This window comes from Galleria mellonella, unplaced genomic scaffold (assembly GCF_026898425.1).
Source record: "Galleria mellonella isolate WM207_F2 unplaced genomic scaffold, CSIRO_AGI_GalMel_v1 utg300, whole genome shotgun sequence".
In the NCBI taxonomy this organism is placed as follows: domain Eukaryota; kingdom Metazoa; phylum Arthropoda; class Insecta; order Lepidoptera; family Pyralidae; genus Galleria; species Galleria mellonella.
In genome coordinates, this window is record NW_026442068.1 from 3,684,051 (window position 1) to 3,702,644 (window position 18,594).

Below are 18,594 nucleotides of genomic sequence, written 5' to 3' on the forward strand. Positions count from 1 at the left end.
ATGTAAACATAACGCTAAGTACAAATTTCATCAATTGGTTAGTTCAGTTTATTTATCTGCAGGTCACTCAGCCCATGAAAACGATCAATTCGTCACCATGGACCAATTGACCTGCTTTAATTCTCAATTATTATCTCTTACTGGTATAGATGGCTAATATTATATATCTAAATATCGATTTTTTCTCAACATTAATGACCACCTATTGCGATATCACCAATACCGGTTTGATATTTATATTCTTTACGAGCGGGTTCTTCTTTTCGATGTCATATATTGGATAACCGATAATTAACATATCTATTATTGGACCAATATATTATACGTATATATATTGTAAGTATAATATTACTAGATATGGCACACCCTTACTAGTGCCCTAGTAAAGTACGAGTATGTCTATATATAAGAAATATGTCTTATATTATATTTAATATATAAAAAGGTGAAAGGTATGTCGCGACATAAAATTAATAAAACTAACAATCACATATAATGTATTATTTGATTTATTTCAAATAGACATTTACATATATTATTAATATACTTTAAAGTAGAATTTCCAAATTTTAATTTTTGGTATCTCTATATAACACTGATTGAGTATCCACAGTATGATAATAATGTTATACCTAACGTTACAAACTTCGGTACATTTTGTTCCAAACATTTAAGGTACACAGTAAATATCACCTACAAAATTGAACAAGTTAGAAATAGTATAGTTTTATCAAAGGACTTACTAATAATAATTTATGTTGTTAAAAACTTCGGCAGTGATAAAACAAGCCAAACACGCGGATTGTTTCTATTTCACAGTAAACATTCATGTACATTTTAGCAATAGAGTTCCCAAAAATCAACACGATTGGACTCTTGAATCTTACTTACTCACTCGGCATTAGTAATAATTTACCGTTTATAATTTAGTGGCAACGCACAGTATAGTCAAGATTTTTGTTTGAACTAACTGATGCCTGGTAGTGGGTACTGTTCAATGAAAACAGCATAGGTACAACTTGTGAGACGTCATCTTATCTATTTGAAGGTTCAAATTCAAAATCACTAGCTAGGTGATTCTTTTCCTTCTCACTAATCCAAATAATTACTAAACTAAAATATTATCAATACAGACAATATTTTAAGGTAAGACAATGATCTTGTCATAATTATCTGTAAAAAAATATGTAATAAATAATAGTAGACAAATTAAAAACATTAGAGACGACGTTAGAGTCACTGTCTGCTCATATCACTAAATCTAGAGAAAATAATGTAAAAATGGCAATTCATAATTGATTTCAAAAGTCTTGACTATAGCATACGCAGTCTTACAACATTAAAATATAAACCAGTCAAAACGAACTACACTCACTCGAAATCTTACAATGTACCTAAGCACACATTTCTCTCAGACTCCTAGATCAATAAGTTACAAAGTTACCTTAAAAGTTAATTTACAAAATTAATAAATATATTATAAATAATTGAGTATGAACTATTTTATACAAAATCCATAACATCAAAATGATATCACGTGTCATAACACGGTGTTTTGTAATGACACTTCAAATATGTGTGTAAAATTAGTCAGCTTATAAAAATAGATTGCACATAAAGACGATTAAGAAAATACTTGCAGAGAAGATCTTAACGCAATGGTGTTCCTTAACTTACAAAAGGTATAATCCAAATTTATAGCGCCAACACCGCAGTTTGTACATTACTTGCAGCGAATAATAACTATCGAGTATAGAAGAACCAATAACCAAACGTTACAAATGTAAAAAAACCTACTGTTGTTGTCTATTAATTAAGTAAATAAGTATGTATATTATCTGAATTCGCTATAATTAGCGATAAAAAAGACTGCATTAAGATTGATATATTTTTTAATAATTCGTGGCCCCTTGCAATAAACTCAAATACCCAAATGATCCAACTGTATCAAGCATTTTACTGCAGCTTAAGCAGTACGTTATCTACTTTTGTATTTCTCTAAAGTTAAGTAAGTACATATAATTATATGTAATTTATTTCTCGACGCTTTAACTACAATCTTACTTTTATCGTATTTTAACTTCCAATAATAATATCTCTACTTGCTTATATCGAATTTACGTTGGCTAATAAATCATCTGAAACTTTAAATATAGTAATTAAATTTATTTTACCTTCAAAAATATGCAGCGATATCTAAACAGGATCGTAAAACCTATCTCCTGAAAATAGACATTCAAGACGTTTTGCACCTTTATCTCAAATACAAAGCCAGATAATCCTAGTGCATTAGCATCAATTTGATACATTAAATCCCCTTTGAACCAACAAATATAAAATATTGTCGAATTTTAATCAAGCCTTAACCCTAAAACCATGGCACACAAATTATTTCTAACAAAGGAGGGAACTTTTCACAACTGGGGATTATTTCTATTATCATGTTTCGTTTATATGGTTTCCATTTATAATTCTCTCATCGAAATATTAAAAAATTCACAAGATCTTAAAAAGCCGAATACTGAGCAATTCTGTTTACGTATCTATTAAAAGAAACAAACAGGAAAATATACATGTTTGGTCACATTAAAGTCTCCACAGTCAGTCTTCCAAGAAACAGAGTTTATTATACGATACTGTAAAAATATGGAATGTGAACATAAAATAAATAGTGAATGTATGTATATAGTACGAAACAATGTGATGTTTATCAGAGTAGGTATATCCGGGTGCGTCACGGGTCAACTACATATAAGTCATTCCGGGATAGCAATTGTCACCTTTGAATTTATTAGGCAATCAAATCAGAAAGTTAGGTACTGTACTAAATTCATGATACGATTCTATACTATAGTATAACGCTTTATCATTAGTTGATGATGCCAAAACTAGCAACAAATTTTATATTTCTAACTACAAAATTGCTGTCCCGGATAAGGACGAAATCAGTAGTGTTCTCCTTATTCCTGGCTAGGAGATAGTCGACATTGACGATTGGAAAAGATTCCAATATTCCCTGTTTTTCTAGGGCGCTCACTCCAAACGCGCTTTGTAGCTGGTCTTCCAAATCTCAGCAAGAGTTACTGCTGAGTGGAAGCGATGGAAAATGCAAAGTGGTAGAGTGAACCGCTGCACGAGTGACCAAGCAACGAAACCATAGAAATCCAGTTGTACCTGCAAGTTTAATTTATTGAAAGTTTAAGCATTACTTACTGAAAATCGTAGTGAGTGGCAAGTGCGCCACCGATAAGAGCGCAGCTCTTAAATAGGATAGACAGAAGTGTTACTAATACAAAATTGCATTTAATTTCACGATGAATGTTATTAAGAAATTATTATAAAATGTTAATGGCCATTCAAACCTGGTGTTGAAATTTTTGTAATGTACTAAGTTAAATAAAAATAATGTAAAAAAGGTAATTCGGTAATTTCTAAAACGTCGCCCATATAGAATTATAATAAATTTATTATGACTTGTCCATGGTGCTATTTACGAGTATGCCTATAAAAAACAATTATTACTTTCCATCTGATGAACTGCTTGTTTTCTATTTCTTATTGTATAAAAAATTGCAGAAATATATACTCACTGGACTAGCAAGAACTTTCTGCGCTTCAAAAGTATAGATGAGCCACATGGTGACATTGCAAATGAGAAGGAAGGTGACGGCCTGGCGGGCCGGCTTGCTGCGCTCTTGTTCAGGTAAGTGGACGCGACGGCGCGATACATCGGCGATAAACAAAAGTTGAAGTACCACCTGAAATTAATGAGACTTATTGAAATAATCTGATAAAAATATACTTTTAAATGTGAAAATTTATTTATTAGATATTGTATTTTTAATTATATTAAAATCAATAAAGAATAATTAATAACAGTAACAGTATTCATTAGAACCTACTGCTTATCTACTTAAAATATTAACTATTCTTCGCCTAAACAGGGTAAAAATCGGTATTGTTGTTTATGTTAATAAAATAACTGTCGATATACAATGTATAAGTACTTTTATGGTTATGCTTAACTTATTGTTATAAAATTTGATAAATATAAAAATTGTATTTGGAAATGAAAATAGACAGAAGTCACTTTTTATTCAAGCCAATAAACATATACCGATCGCGCGGACAAAGTTGAGGGTAAAAGCTAGTAAATCAATAATTATACACACCTGAAGCACACTCAAGCATCCAGTGATCATGACAAGCAAATTCGATTCCTTGACAAAGGCACCCATTCCGCCGGCAATCACGCTGAACACAGCGTAGACGAAGAGTCCAAATGCAGAGACGCGGAGCAGAATGTCATTCAGGTCGGACTGTTCTTCAGAGCGGAACTTCAGAGATTGCACCCTGCGGAGAGGCTCGGTATAGGAAGGGGGGTTTGAGCTCCATTTCATTACTCGACCACTGGTCATATTAGATTTAGAAATAAACCAAAAACGGTAACAAATAAGAAAAATAAAATAATAGGTTGTGAATCAACAGCACGAGTTGTGCGACAAAATAGGAATCGTGAATAAAGTCAAACAGTTATAGGAATAGGAATGTGGAAGGTAAAGGAAGAAAAACAAAAATAAATAAAGATTAAATAAAAACAAAATACGAAATGAAAAAAAAAATAACAATAAAAATAAAAATTTTCTTTATTGACTAAAAATTTAAAAGTAATTCTTTTTAAAATTCATTTCTAATATAAAAAATATATATAAATTCTTACCGTATGAATCCGATTAAGATGGCCAATATAGAGAGAACCATCAATGCGCAATGAGACACGTCAGCCAAATAGATCGACAGGCGCTTCAATTCATGGTGTCTTATCAGTACGAAGAAGAGGATCAAGCAGATGAGAGACGCGACGAGGAGGAGCAGTCCACAGAAGAGTCCTTTGGAGGCGCCTGCGCAGTCGACACGGTTGCCACGCTGTGCTGCCGCGAGTGCTGCTGCCCTGCGGGAGAGAACAGCCTCCAGACGTCTTTCCAGATCTTCATCGTTGGCCACGCTGCAACCAAATGCGCGTTGGCATCAGTCACGTAAGTACGCGACAATGTCCTTAGTTTCTCTTTGCTACTCGTGCACAAAATTTTAAGCTACTATTATTGTTATCGTTATGTTTAACAAAATATTTAAATTAGTGTCAATAATTAAATTCTAATGTTAGTAATAAGAATATAGTACAATAGTGATAAGACCATTGGAATTATTTTATCATATTTTAATATAATTAAAATTGAGAAAATGAAGGTTTTATTTTTAAAAATGATTTTATTAAGGAGTGTTAAAACTAATTATATATAAAATTAGCAAAGAATATATATTTACCTAGGATAGCGGCCAATATGTTTCCACATGACATAGATGACAGCAGCGCCGATAAGAGAGTACTCGATAATAAAAGGGTACAGGTAAGGCGCCGAATCAGAAACGATAGTGCCCATAATTGGATTCCTTCCACATACAGTTGTATTATCGATATTTCCAATCAAAGCTGCCGGGTTCAAATTATCAAACGACTCGAAGATTTCCGTTGAGTTGTTTACTGAAAAGAAATATTTAAAATAAAGTTTTCTTAAAACAGACTGTTAATATTAAGTATTAAAAAAAAACTATACTTCTTTTAAAGTATGGGTCTATTGCCTAAACACAAACATGCATGGAAAGTATATAAAGTAAAACAGATATAGATGACACTTATGTGCATTTCTCAACTAAACTTTTAAGACAACACAAAAATGTACTGATGACAATCTGCAAAATAAAAGTGCAACGGCGAAAAATTAAACGTGAAGGTTCAAAACGACACTCCGACAAACCTGGCGAATGTGGTGGTTCGTCTACACGATATGTTTCGACACTATTCCCCCACTCATCTCTATCGGTAATGTACGATCCAGAAGTCGAAGTTGGCACCATAGTTGACATAGTGCTTACGATTGGTTTGAAAGTCGAAGAGAGCCACTGGAATACTTCCAACATGGCTGTCTGAGTTTGAGTCACTTTTTCTGCCTCCGTTGTTAATGGTGCTATAGTGGAGGTAGTAGTGAAAGGATTATCGTTAGGCCACGCGTCTTTGGAGTCGCGACCGAATTGAATCCCATTATCGTACCCTACAGTACTCTTTATAGTATCGATCAGTTTTGATTTAGGAAGGAACCCACCACCCATATTAAAGTATGGTGAAGGAGTGGTCGCTGAAAAATTAGTCGAAAATATTTAAATGTTAACACGTACATGCATATTGGTAAGAATGTATGCCTTCCACAGGGACACCGTGTTAGTAATAGCAAATATATCAATGAAATGATTAAAAAATAAAACGTACTAGTGGTTGAAGTGGTTGTAGGGGCAGTGGTTGTGACCACGTTCAATATCTGCTCGACACCTGTCTTTGCTGTAGTACTAACAGTCGAAGCAATAGTAGTTGCTGCAGTGGTCGCAGCACCGAACACTTTACCAGAATGCCTCAATGTGTGCTTTCGTATGACTTCTGAAAAAATATAGCTTTATTATAGTTTTCAAAAGAGTCACACTTGTTCTCTGTGTTTATCAATATAAATGGCTTGTATAAATTTAAAAGATTAAAACTACCATTTTTTAATTAACGCCTATTGATTGTTGATATTCACATCATCTTAACTAAAAGTAATTAAATTTATTTATATAATTATTTTTTACAACATAAAATTGCGAACAAGATAATGGATAGTTATAACCGTCACCTATAGACATAATTAGCACCAAGGACATCACAGTGTGACATCCGTGGCTATGTTATACTTTATGTGATGTCATTCTTGAAGATTATAGTATTATGCCTAGGTAATTTTATTGTCATTATCCCCCTTAAAACACAGCCATAGAAACACAGTAGTTTCGCCGTAGGAACACAAGTTGAGTCGAAAAAGACCTCTGTTCTTTGCATTAAAAAATTTTCCACTTTGAAGTACTGTATAAATTCTATGAAAATTTGGTATGGTATGTACTATATTAGATATTATTTCCAGGTTTGTACGAACGAAGCATAAAGTTATATTTCAATATAAATGTCTAAAAAATATATAAAAATATAAAAATTTCATTTAAAATTAATAGGTTAACAACAAACACTTCCCGTTCAAAATCTCTCGAATAATAAAACAAAAAAGTAATAGATATATTTTCCTCACTTCCAAGTACGCCTTCTCCGGGAACACCAAGTGGATTTTTCACGTGATAATCTGTTATTTCCTTCAGAGACTCAAGTACCAATGTCCGAATCCAAACACAGATATTTGTGGCAACGACATGCATTAAACCAAAACGAGCGATCACTTTGAAACGGTGAATATTAAGCTGAAAGAAATATTGGACATATGCAATTTAAAGTGTTATAAATAATAAAATATAACCAAAATAACAATAATAAAAGTAACTTACTCGTGAATTCATGAAAATAAAGTACATTTGCATAAATGTAAAGACCATCTGAAGGACAGGATTAACACCCTTTAAGATAAGGTAGCAAGGCGAATCTAGTGGCAATTCAAAGAACGTTCCAAACTCTAAGCCATTGTATATCATTGTACCGAGGCCAAATGCTGAAAACAATTAATAAATGCACTTTATTACTGTATAATGTCAAACAAATTTTAGGTCCATAAATTAATAACATTAAACATTCTATATTACTTACCAATAGCACCGATTCTAAGGAAGAAACTACCATGGCTATGATCATTTTGGGAAGTTTTACGTCGACGCACCGGTCTTGCAACAGGGCCAGCCTCCATCTCGACAATATCTTGTTGCTATAGAATAAAGAAAAAAATTAATAATTTATTACTAAATTATGCTAATTAGGATTACCTTCATAATTTTGCTTATAATTCATGCCACTGCATGAATTATTTTTGTTCAAGTCTAGTTAATAATAAATAATTCAAGAAACCAAACGGAATTTTCCATTAAATTTTAACAGTTATGTATATTCTTCACGCCTGTCTCCCATTAGAGTAGGCAGAAACAATAGAACGCCAAATGTCTCCATTAAACATTAATTATAAATTAAACTTAAATACCAATTTATGTGGGCATTTGAATTTACATTAACGATTTTTTACAATTATATATCCTTACGTTTGGTGATTATATAACAAATTTAATAATTTTAAAACCTATTAGCGGTAACATTTTCTATCTAGATAGGAATCAGCATTACGTTAATAAAAAATATTGGATATACATCCTACTGCCTAAGATTACTCTAGACTCGTAGCAAGAGCTTGGAAATATTAAATAATCTTATTAGTTTACCTGAACATTCTATCATGAATGCAAAATTAGTATAAAATATGCAAATAACGAGTAAATGGGTATCGTATTTATTGTTAATCTTATAAACATATTTGTAGCGTCACTGCTGACTAGATCAAGCTGTAAATGATTTTTTATTATGATTACCGTCTTGCTTAAAATCTAGGTCTCCAGCATAGTAATAGATATTATTTTAGACAAGACCGTTTTGAGGTACATTGACATTCATATAATTAATAGATGGAGAATGAGTATAAACATGAGAGTAGATATATACAGAGAGATCATTACATAAGATAGTTTTGCTATGTGCAAACCGTCACACACAAGCTTTTTTTGTTTGAGGAAGCATGTAGTACATATAGCAGACAACAACAAAAGCACTATTGCGAACAAATGGCCTACATCAGCACATCCAAAGCTCTTCGAAATTATATGATACACAAGTGTTCAAGCGTGATGCCTCAATGTACCTCACCTGTTCGGACGCATACAATTGCGCCATTTGAATTTGCAATTGTTGTTGACGAACTTTATCGCGCATCTTACGTGGATACACCTCCTGTCCAAATGATATGGAAAAAACAAAAAGTAGGCAGCGTAAACAAAAAGGGGTTCATGCGGCTTGTTACGTCCTGACGAAGCTTTGAAGAACCAATAGTTCTTTTCATGGATGGCTAATTAATAAAACTTGCGACAATGTGCGTAAAATCAGTAACATAATAATAGAAAAAATCATAATACTGAAAATATATTGAAATTAATAATAAAACAATTATGTGGTTATCTAACACAGGACGACACGCTTAAGCGACAAGAGTGTGTAATAATGTTAAATACATTATGATGGATGTGCAGCATAATTATTTAATGACGTCACTTACCTGAAACTGACTTTGTTTCTTAGACTCTTTGGTTGGTTTTTCTTTACCAGCATCTTTTTCCTTATCTTTGTCTTTGGACTTGCCATCCTTTTTCCCGTCTTTCTTTCCATCTTTATTCTCTTTTCCATCTTTCCCTTCTTTTACATCTTTATCTTTGGTTTTCTTCTCTTTTTCTTTTTTAGGTTTCTTCTCTTTCGGTGGAGGCTTCGGTTTTGGAGGACTTCCACTGCAGCATGCACTCTCTAAACAAATTTTTACATGAAGTTTTTATGACAATGTTGTATAATATGTTATCAAAATTCGTATATTTCATACTAACCTTGAAGTAGGAAGCAAAAGACGTATAATAAAAACAATATGCTCATGCCGTATAGGTAGGTGAAGAAACCCTCGTAGTAGTACAGGGGTAAATTGTGGGTGATGACGTCGCTTATGACGTAAGCAATGCATACCACTACTAAAAGCTTCGCGTAGATGAAACTTGATATGATGAACAGCGAAGTTCTGAAAATACAAAACAATAAAAATTATACAATATTTAAAAAGGGAATAGAAGTCCGTTATTGTATTAATGAACTTATAAATGTACAAAAGGTATTTTTAACATTAATTCATAAATTTTACAAAAAAAAAAAAACAACTCAAAGTAATATAACCTTTGAAACCCTAATTAATCTGAATTCAACGTCACTAGATCCTGCCAAGTTGTATTCGAATCTACTCGAAATACTACGAAAAACGAAAAATGTAAGTAAGGACTAACCGGACTGCCATTTTGGTTTGGTAATTACTACTTTACAACTATAATAGTCAATAACTGCCTCTTTAACTCATTTACGTTTATTTATTTCCTTAATACATAATGCAGATCAATCAGATCGGGTATAAAAACAGCGCATTTTAAATTTATTTGTCAGAGAATAATATTTTGCTGTTTATTAAAGCGAGCTGTAACTTGTGCTTTATAAGAGAAAAAAATAATTCAAGTGAAATAATTAAATATAAATTACTTCCACATTGTATTTTAAATTATAATATTATCTCCATAGGGTAACGAACAGTCAATAAGCATATTCATGAGTATGGTCATAATAATTAATATGCACCGAAATGTAGTAAATGTTAGGTGAATAATGTAAAGTATAGGTTTACGTTCACCACGAAAACAAAGTAATTCATTCAAAATGTAACTACGGCCTGCTAAGATTATTACTCCTAAATATGTGTTTTCAGAAATGGTAATGCATGATGGGTGCTATGGGTATCACAGTGTAGTAATATTCATGGTAGGGGGAAGGGATTGGTAACACATCAGGTCAAGCTCCAAGCAGTTCCCCCTAGAAACCATCGTAGTTAATTTTTTTGGAAGTCGTCACGATGGGACAACTGATCTGTTTTCATCCTCACCTATCTTGCCTTACCTACTGGTGCCCCGCGATAGCGCAGGCGGAGTTGCCATTCCATTGTCAACGATTAAAAAAAATATTCATTATGTAGATCCTATCTATAGGCGGCAATTACTTTTTTTATCAGTAGACTGTCAGCTTGTTTGCCATAAAAAAAAAATATTAAAGGACAATGTTTAATTTACATTGGTAAAGTGAGTGAATATAATATATAATCAATAAGGAGGTGTGAACTAATCAGATAGTTGGTAACTACAGCAATACTACATTGCTTCCCACTGTGTCTACTTTTACTCCATATTACTTTTATGAATACACGTCCAATATAAATTGAATTAATAATACCTAGTAACTTCCTAAAAAGCAATTCTGCAAATTCGTATTTCGGTTTAAAAGTAATAAAGTTACTAGATAAGAATGTATAACACCCTAGTTCTTAGGGGAGCCACCACATCATGGGCGTTACATTGCACTCTGTTATATCCATTGTATTCAACTTTTCATGTTTAAATAAGCAATGGTTATCACTTTCTATGGAATTCGGAATATATGTTACGATAGAATCAAATAACAATTGTTTCTATCATAACAAGATTAATAAGAATTTAATACGAAATTATTTCGGTTGTACAAAAAATTATTTAAATCTGTACAAAATAAAATAAGTAAGATATTGCTTAAAATATACACAAAATAATGCAGGCCACGCCTACTCTTATAAAAAGTCACTTAAAAATATTTTCATACATCCGACATTAGTTTTGATAGTTAAAAATTAATTGTCGTTAAATACTTAAATTCTTGAATTAAAACATTAAAGCAAATTTCGAAGTTGTTAAATTTCATTCCGTAATAGTAACAAAACGCAGTAAGTGCCCATCTCTTTGTGCGCGCACATACGCAACGCATTGTACTACATATGTATATACGTAGATACTTGGTTTTACACTAACACTTTAGTAAATGATATTAAGTGCCTATTAGGTATTCTGTAGCGCTACCTATTAATAACTAATACCGCTATAAAAACTACTAACATCTATAACATTTCACTGCTTCACATTGGACGACACGGAATTCAATTCATAAAAGGGAGTTTATCAACTATTCAATATTTTCATTCCTTCGTCCACTTACAACATACCGTGCTTTTTCGCTATATTTTCATAAAGTAAAAAAGCGCAGTAAGTTACATCCAACATAATATAAGTATTAATACGGCTTTGAGCGCGTTAATCAATACATAAAGTATCCTATATGCTATGTTAGGCAACTCTATCCATATTCCAAGTCCCCTCAAATCCATTTATTATTTTTCGTATGAAAGAGTATACATCAATCCATCCATAGAAACTTTTGCATTACTGTTAGACAGTAGCAAAATTATTCTAATTAGTCTTCACACCAGGTCTTATACAGAATAGGAAAATAAAACGAATGCCTGTAATCCGTTGATCGGTCTTCTTTCATTATAATTATTCGATTTATCTACGCCGGTTCTGAGGATTTCAGAGCTTTTTACACAATATTATCCTATATTCTAATCACAACATCGTTTATCTAGATTTTCGCCGGTACAATCCTGTATGTAAATATTTATCATAGAATTCTAAAAATAAGCAATTCTTAAAAATATTATTGGGACACAAATATATGTACCTATTCAAAAATGATAGAGGCGCAAAAAATAACACTATTGGCGTATTCTATGCAAATCGAATAAATCATACTTTTTCGATGGCTTGGGTTGCACGCATTTCAACTCCATTTCTTTGTTCGCGGTATTATGCTTCTCGGCGATTGCGATGTCGCTGCCTTGTTGCCTGTGTTGACCCACCGGCAGTGTCGCCATATTGTCCACCGCTTCCAGGTCCACGGTGGCCACCTTCACTTCAGCCTCGGTGGGCTGATGCTTGTCCTTCCCCATCACTATCACTTCACTATACACGCGAGGAACAACAAAATCTACAGACCCATAGTAAGTGTTGAAGGGTTAAGGACGAAGGTGAGGGTAGGGCACCGGATCACAAGGAGCTCTTTCAAGTCAAAAGCTCCGGAAGTATGGAGGTGCGGCACAAGACCGTGCCTCCGGCTCGAGTGCGGCGAGAGTTGCGCAGTAATGGATGCTGCGCGACTGAGTACTCCCGAAACAGGGGCGGCACCGACCCTCCCGAGTGCACCCTATTTTGTCGAAATTGCACTCTTAATGGCGAGAGGGTCGTATTTTCTATATAGACCCGATTATTGCAAGAGCGAAGGGTGGAATGCGCTTTGACCGTTACATTCATAGTATTTATTCATCCTTTCGTATTTTAAAAATACATTATTAAATATTTTTGATAAAGATAACAAAATAAATGATAATAAAAACAACATTGTGATGATCTTTTAATGACCAAGATGGGGTTTTGGTAAAAACAAAATGAGTCTACTAATAAATGCCGATAAAAAAAAAGTTAAAAATTACTTAACATTTTGGCAACCCTATAACAATTGGCGACAAGCGGTCGATAGAGGCGCGTCTTTCCCGGAGAGCTTTTGGGAGGCTGCGCGAGCGACCCACTGACCCGGCCCCAACACCCCGGCCTCACCCACTCAAATATACGACAATCACAGATGTAATACGCACGTAAACCGGTGGCAACCCTAAAAATGCACATGCATACGGAATATACATAAAAGTAAGACAAAGAAAACAACGTATGGTTTAATATTATAATAAATATCTTAAAGGATGTGATAGATGTGTTGCGCATGCCCGGCTTCCTTAAAGATGGCAGACCTTCTTAGCGTTATAGGGGCGATGAACTCTTAGATAAACTCTATATATCACTACCTATTCAAATATGGTACTATATATTTAGACAGAGTTGTAGATTCATTTTATAAAAGTTGACGATCTGTTTGTTAAGTACATAATCATACCTATACTAATTATTAATAGTAACTCCATGGTGTTTAAAATTTTATTGTACTGCAAATAATTGTCCAGATAATATGAAAATCATAACCAACTAATATGTGCATCATTTAGATGCCAGTGTTAATTACAATTAAAAAACTAACGCAATTGATGTATTTTACGTCTTAGATGCATTATATACGAGTCTATCTACGTTTTGCCGAAAAATATTGCGTATTTGTAATTAAAGGTCATCGACTTTAGTTCAGTACAATGTCTATCTTCACGCCACATCGCTCAGGTATCGGGTATAATAAATATGTAACATTAGTGTAATATTCATTTATATTTTTTTTAAAGGGATTATATCGATATTGGATACACGCCAATACAATTGTGCCCTTATAAAATGCTTTTTATTACAGGGTAATTGTATTTTAACAAATCATAAATACTGGGTTTAAACCTGTTTTAAAATAATTGCCTTTCATTTATTCATCATGAATATAACATATGGACAGTCCTTCAATCTTATAGTACATTCGTATATATATAGTAGACAGTCATATACGCATACGAAATAAAATGTGATAAATCTGACTCGATCTATAATATTAGTCATTTTATTACCCGTCCTCGTTTAACTGTTTATTATATTCGCTATTCAAACATATATACACAGTTGTAAATGTTCTAATTTCGAATCATAAAAATTCTTATACACTAGCTACACACCGTAGTTTTTCTGCGTAAATTAGATCAAAAGGTATCAGAGAAGTTTCATTGAAATCAGTTCAGTTGTTAAAGCATAATTGAGTAACATCTTCGCAAATTTTTACAATAACGTTAGTAGGATAGTGAGATTAGTCTCAATTTGATTCAACACATTATATATCGACAAATGTTCAGTGTATTGTCAACTAAGACACTTATCAAACATTGCTGGTTCCAAGGATCAAGATATTATTCATAATTCGTCAGAGAATTTTTCCTGTTTTCACACGATGCAAATATAAACAAAAGAGTACAAGATATACCAGAGGAACCTTAACTTTGAGTAATGTGATTGTTTTAAATAATATTGTAATAATAAATTTAATTTTTTTTTTCTGTTTTTCTCTGAAAATCACCATACCGTCAAATGATGTCACAGAATAAAAACAGCAGCTCAATTTAGTATACCTATAGACAAAAACTGCCTCATAAGCTGTTTTTTGCATCATTGCATGTTTGATGAGGTGTTATGCCTTCGTACCCTCGTCGTTCACGTCGTCTACATCAGTACATGGTGGAAGAAGCACGAGTGAAACAGAGGTATTCATGCAGGTGACTTTTCTAAAAAGTCTCTTTCGTAAAAATATATATATATATATATATATATATATTTAATATGTCAGTTAACTGCGCACAGATAAATTGTTGTGACACAATAATTAGTAGTCTCATGCTACATGGGCGTCGTTAAAATCATCACGCGCATTCTAAGGAGCGAGGTATTGCGTAATATTATCCATATTTATCACACTACTAAACACCTTTGCAACCGTCCACCTCGAGTGACCGAGTTATTGCACTTTGTTAACACATACATACATATCTGTCACGCCTGTCTCCCATTAGGGTAGGCAGAAACAATGGGACGCCAAATGCTTCGATTCAAACAAACCTCTTTCGCTTCTTCCACATTCATCAATCTTTTCATACATGTTCGCTTGTTAATACCTTCTAATAATTTTGCTTAAAATCCTCGACAATACTGATATAGTGTAACTTATATTTATACATAGTGAAAGTATTGGCATGCATCCTCGAGCATTAGATAAGTTTGTTTTTCACAACACCTAATTGCTACAGGACCATACCGTGTACTTTAAAATGTGGATTTTAGAATTACGATCTATATAATAGTATTTTTAAAACTATTGTAATTTTTTTATTATTATTATTAATTATAAGTATTAATTAGAGTATATATGTACAATTGTATGTGTGTATATATACAATTAAATATGATATAGTTAGTTATGTATAAACTTAAGTTTGTCTAGTTCTTGTTTGAAAATTGTCACAATATTGTACATCGCTGGCACTGATGCGTTATTATTATTTTTACAATTAGTGTTATTATTATAATAATTAGTGTGTACAATAAAGTATTAAATAAATGTATAAAAAAATAAACAAAGGAGATTTTAATGATTTCTCGCTCTGAAAAAGACATCCGTATGAAATTGTCGGAACAATTGTCGGAAACGACAAACATAGCTAGTTCATTAAATTCCTATTGTCCAGTTAGATACAGAAATATAATAATATTTACAAAATTAATTTATAAATAAATCACGTAGGTGTCATAAAATTATGGTACCATGACTTAAATCCACTCACCTATTTGGGAAGGTCTAAGCCTAAAACAGCAACCAACCGCAAAAGTATGTCACCAATATTAAGTGAGGAACTTAATAAAATTGAAGGACAACTTTGAGTGGGAGTTGCCAACGCTGACCCACTTAATTATTTTTACGGCGGACTGCCAAAGAAAGGTGAGTTTTATTGACTGTATATACATACAGTCTGATACACACAACAATGAAAAATGTCTTGGATGTGTATTATCGGATTTTTCTACATCGCATGGAAATACGATGCTGGACTTTAATAAATAGAATGCAGACACATCTGTGTTAATTGTGGCCGTTCTATAAATTATACAACTAGTATTTTTTATGTACTTATGTGCCAATTCTTATAGCATTTTATTATATTATAGCATACGATAGATAGTAAGTATTAAACGTAATCCAAACGTTATTACGTGGAAAATAAAAATAGTATGTACATACTATTTTTATTTTCAACTACTAAAATTATTTCAATTTATATACAACCAGTTGTTGTGGTTTTTGTTTTTTTCTCCTGTTTATTTAATATTTTTGGGAATGCAGTGCTTGTTAGATATTGAATATTTTTGTGTATAGATAATTATTTATCATACGATACAGAAGTAAAACAATTTGGAACATAAATGTAAGAAGGTATGTTAGTAAAAGTTAGTAAACAATGCCTATTTTGCTATGTATGTAATATTATGTATATAATACAAATAGCTAATAAATATCTGCTTTATTTCTATTCCAATCGATTTATCATTCTAATTGTAAATATTAGCAGGTCAGACCTATATTTATACAATGACAAAATTAATAAAACTGCTATGAAAGAGCCATTTAAATGAGGTGTAGTTAATTAGCTGTTAATTACTATGCCTGGGAGATACAATTGCATTGACAACAACAAAGCCAGTAGAGAATTAAAATTATCAATGACATAATGTTTGTAGACCTCGATGTAGTCTTGCATACAATGAACAAATAGATAATATTATGGACCTACTTGACTTTATGAAGGTTTAGCTTGCCGTAAATGGATTTGCGAATTGAGTTTCTGTTCAATGAATACCTTTTTATTGCCGCTTCAATGTAATGGGTCTAGATATAGGGATATTTAAAATCCCTCTTTCGTAGTAAGAACTTCATCGTTAAAGTCAAATTATTACAAATATATCTGGTAAATCAGTATAATAAAATGCAATAAACGGTTTACTTAGATTGTAACCCTGACCTCAATGTCAAGGTTGAACCGGTATGCAAGCAAGTAGACCAATGAGATTTTAACGACACAGCACATGACTCCGTGATATTAAACATAATACACAATACTAAAAGTCTTTTAATGATTGCTACATTGTTATCTAACTTACTATTAATGTTGCTCCTTTTAAAATCTTAAAACTAAGCCTACTTTAAGGATTGGAGAGTTTGTGTGATGCCATGTATTTATAAGGTACCGAACAATGAACATAATAAAATATATCCAGTAATTATAAATTATTTTAATTAAAACAGATTTTAGATTACATAGATCATCATTCCTACACAATGCTTGTATAAAACAAACTTTGCAGTGCTAAACAAGAAGGTGCATTATAAGTTCTTGTAAAGATTATCAATATTATAACGCTGCATATAATCATCATTATCTTTTCAGCCATTATTCGTCCACTGCTGGATATAGGCCTCCCCCATAGACTGCCATAAGGAACGGTCCTGAGTCACCTGCATCCACTAACTCCCTGCAAAGTATATGAAATCATTACTCCATCTAGTGGGAGTTCGTTCTACACTGCACTTGCCCGTACGGGGAAAACGCAGTGTAGGACTATAATACCGACTTAAAATATTCATATCCTTACTAATATTATAAATAGGAAACTGAATTTGCTTTTGTTTATTCGATAGCTCTTGACATCTTAACGTTTCAATCAATCATTGTTTTATTTAATAGATAGACGTACTATTTAGAATGGAGACAGACATAGGTTACTTTTTATTCCATTAACTAAATATGTTCTGTGTACACGGACAGATTTGCGGACAAAGACTAGTATCTCATAAATATTTTAAACGTTCTACAGTAGGTATACCTATACAATAGCTTTCATGTGGATATATTAACGGTATCCTTCCATCATCAAGGGAGCGACCACAGTAGATCCCACAGCGGGCGAACAGCTACTGACCGCACTAATATACGTGGCATAATTCAATACGTTTGGCTTTGAACCTTAAAATACAGACCACAAAGTTTATTTCAGGATCCCCATGTAACATCACACGTGTCTTTATTTAGATATACCATATAGGTATGACCATTTAATCGATTGTCCATCCATGCGACGTGGATGTGCTTTGATTACAGCTTCCTCCCCTTTATTTATTTTTAAATTGTTCATTGAAGCTTTTTGTGTGGCTCAGATGAGATGGTGACATTGTACGCTTCGTTGGTCCGGAGACCGTCAATGGTTTGTATAAATATTTTTACTTAAGTTAGTGACTATGGTCCTATAGTTATTACATTATCAGCACATAAAAGTATAGTGAAATTTGCTAAAATTTAAAGCTATATAAATATTTTTAGTCATTATATATTTTTTTAATTATTAATAAAATAATTGTGTATATCTAAATTAAACGTATTTCTGTTATTAAACGACTGGCTTAAAAAGAATAACATGTTTGTAAAAAATATACTTAACCATATCTGATGT

At 32.6% G+C, this 18,594-nt stretch overlaps 1 protein-coding gene across 9 annotated transcripts in view; it reads right to left on the reverse strand.

Moving 5' to 3' along the window:
- Positions 1-486: 486 nt before the first annotated feature.
- Positions 487-18,594, reverse strand: part of LOC113523307 (proton channel OtopLc) — a 55,135-nt gene continuing 37,027 nt past the window's right edge. For 4 of the 9 annotated variants that reach the window (XM_031907424.2, XM_031907422.2, XM_052895630.1 and 1 more), the window contains exons 4-16: positions 9,499-9,683; positions 9,180-9,421; positions 8,774-8,857; positions 7,676-7,790; positions 7,420-7,580; positions 7,170-7,335; positions 6,326-6,490; positions 5,817-6,194; positions 5,326-5,542; positions 4,721-5,005; positions 4,173-4,410; positions 3,591-3,758; positions 487-3,174 (exon numbers count right to left, since the gene is read on the reverse strand). In XM_031907424.2, coding sequence (XP_031763284.1) covers positions 3,034-3,174; positions 3,591-3,758; positions 4,173-4,410; positions 4,721-5,005; positions 5,326-5,542; positions 5,817-6,194; positions 6,326-6,490; positions 7,170-7,335; positions 7,420-7,580; positions 7,676-7,790; positions 8,774-8,857; positions 9,180-9,421; positions 9,499-9,683 — 2,545 coding nt within the window. In that variant the 3' untranslated portion in view covers positions 487-3,033. Of the gene's footprint in view, positions 3,175-3,590; positions 3,759-4,172; positions 4,411-4,720; positions 5,006-5,325; positions 5,543-5,816; positions 6,195-6,325; positions 6,491-7,169; positions 7,336-7,419; positions 7,581-7,675; positions 7,791-8,773; positions 8,858-9,179; positions 9,422-9,498; positions 9,684-12,315; positions 12,713-18,594 lie in introns of those variants that run through there. The other 5 variants (XM_031907429.2, XM_031907428.2, XM_031907425.2 and 2 more) reach the window with 5 other exon arrangements.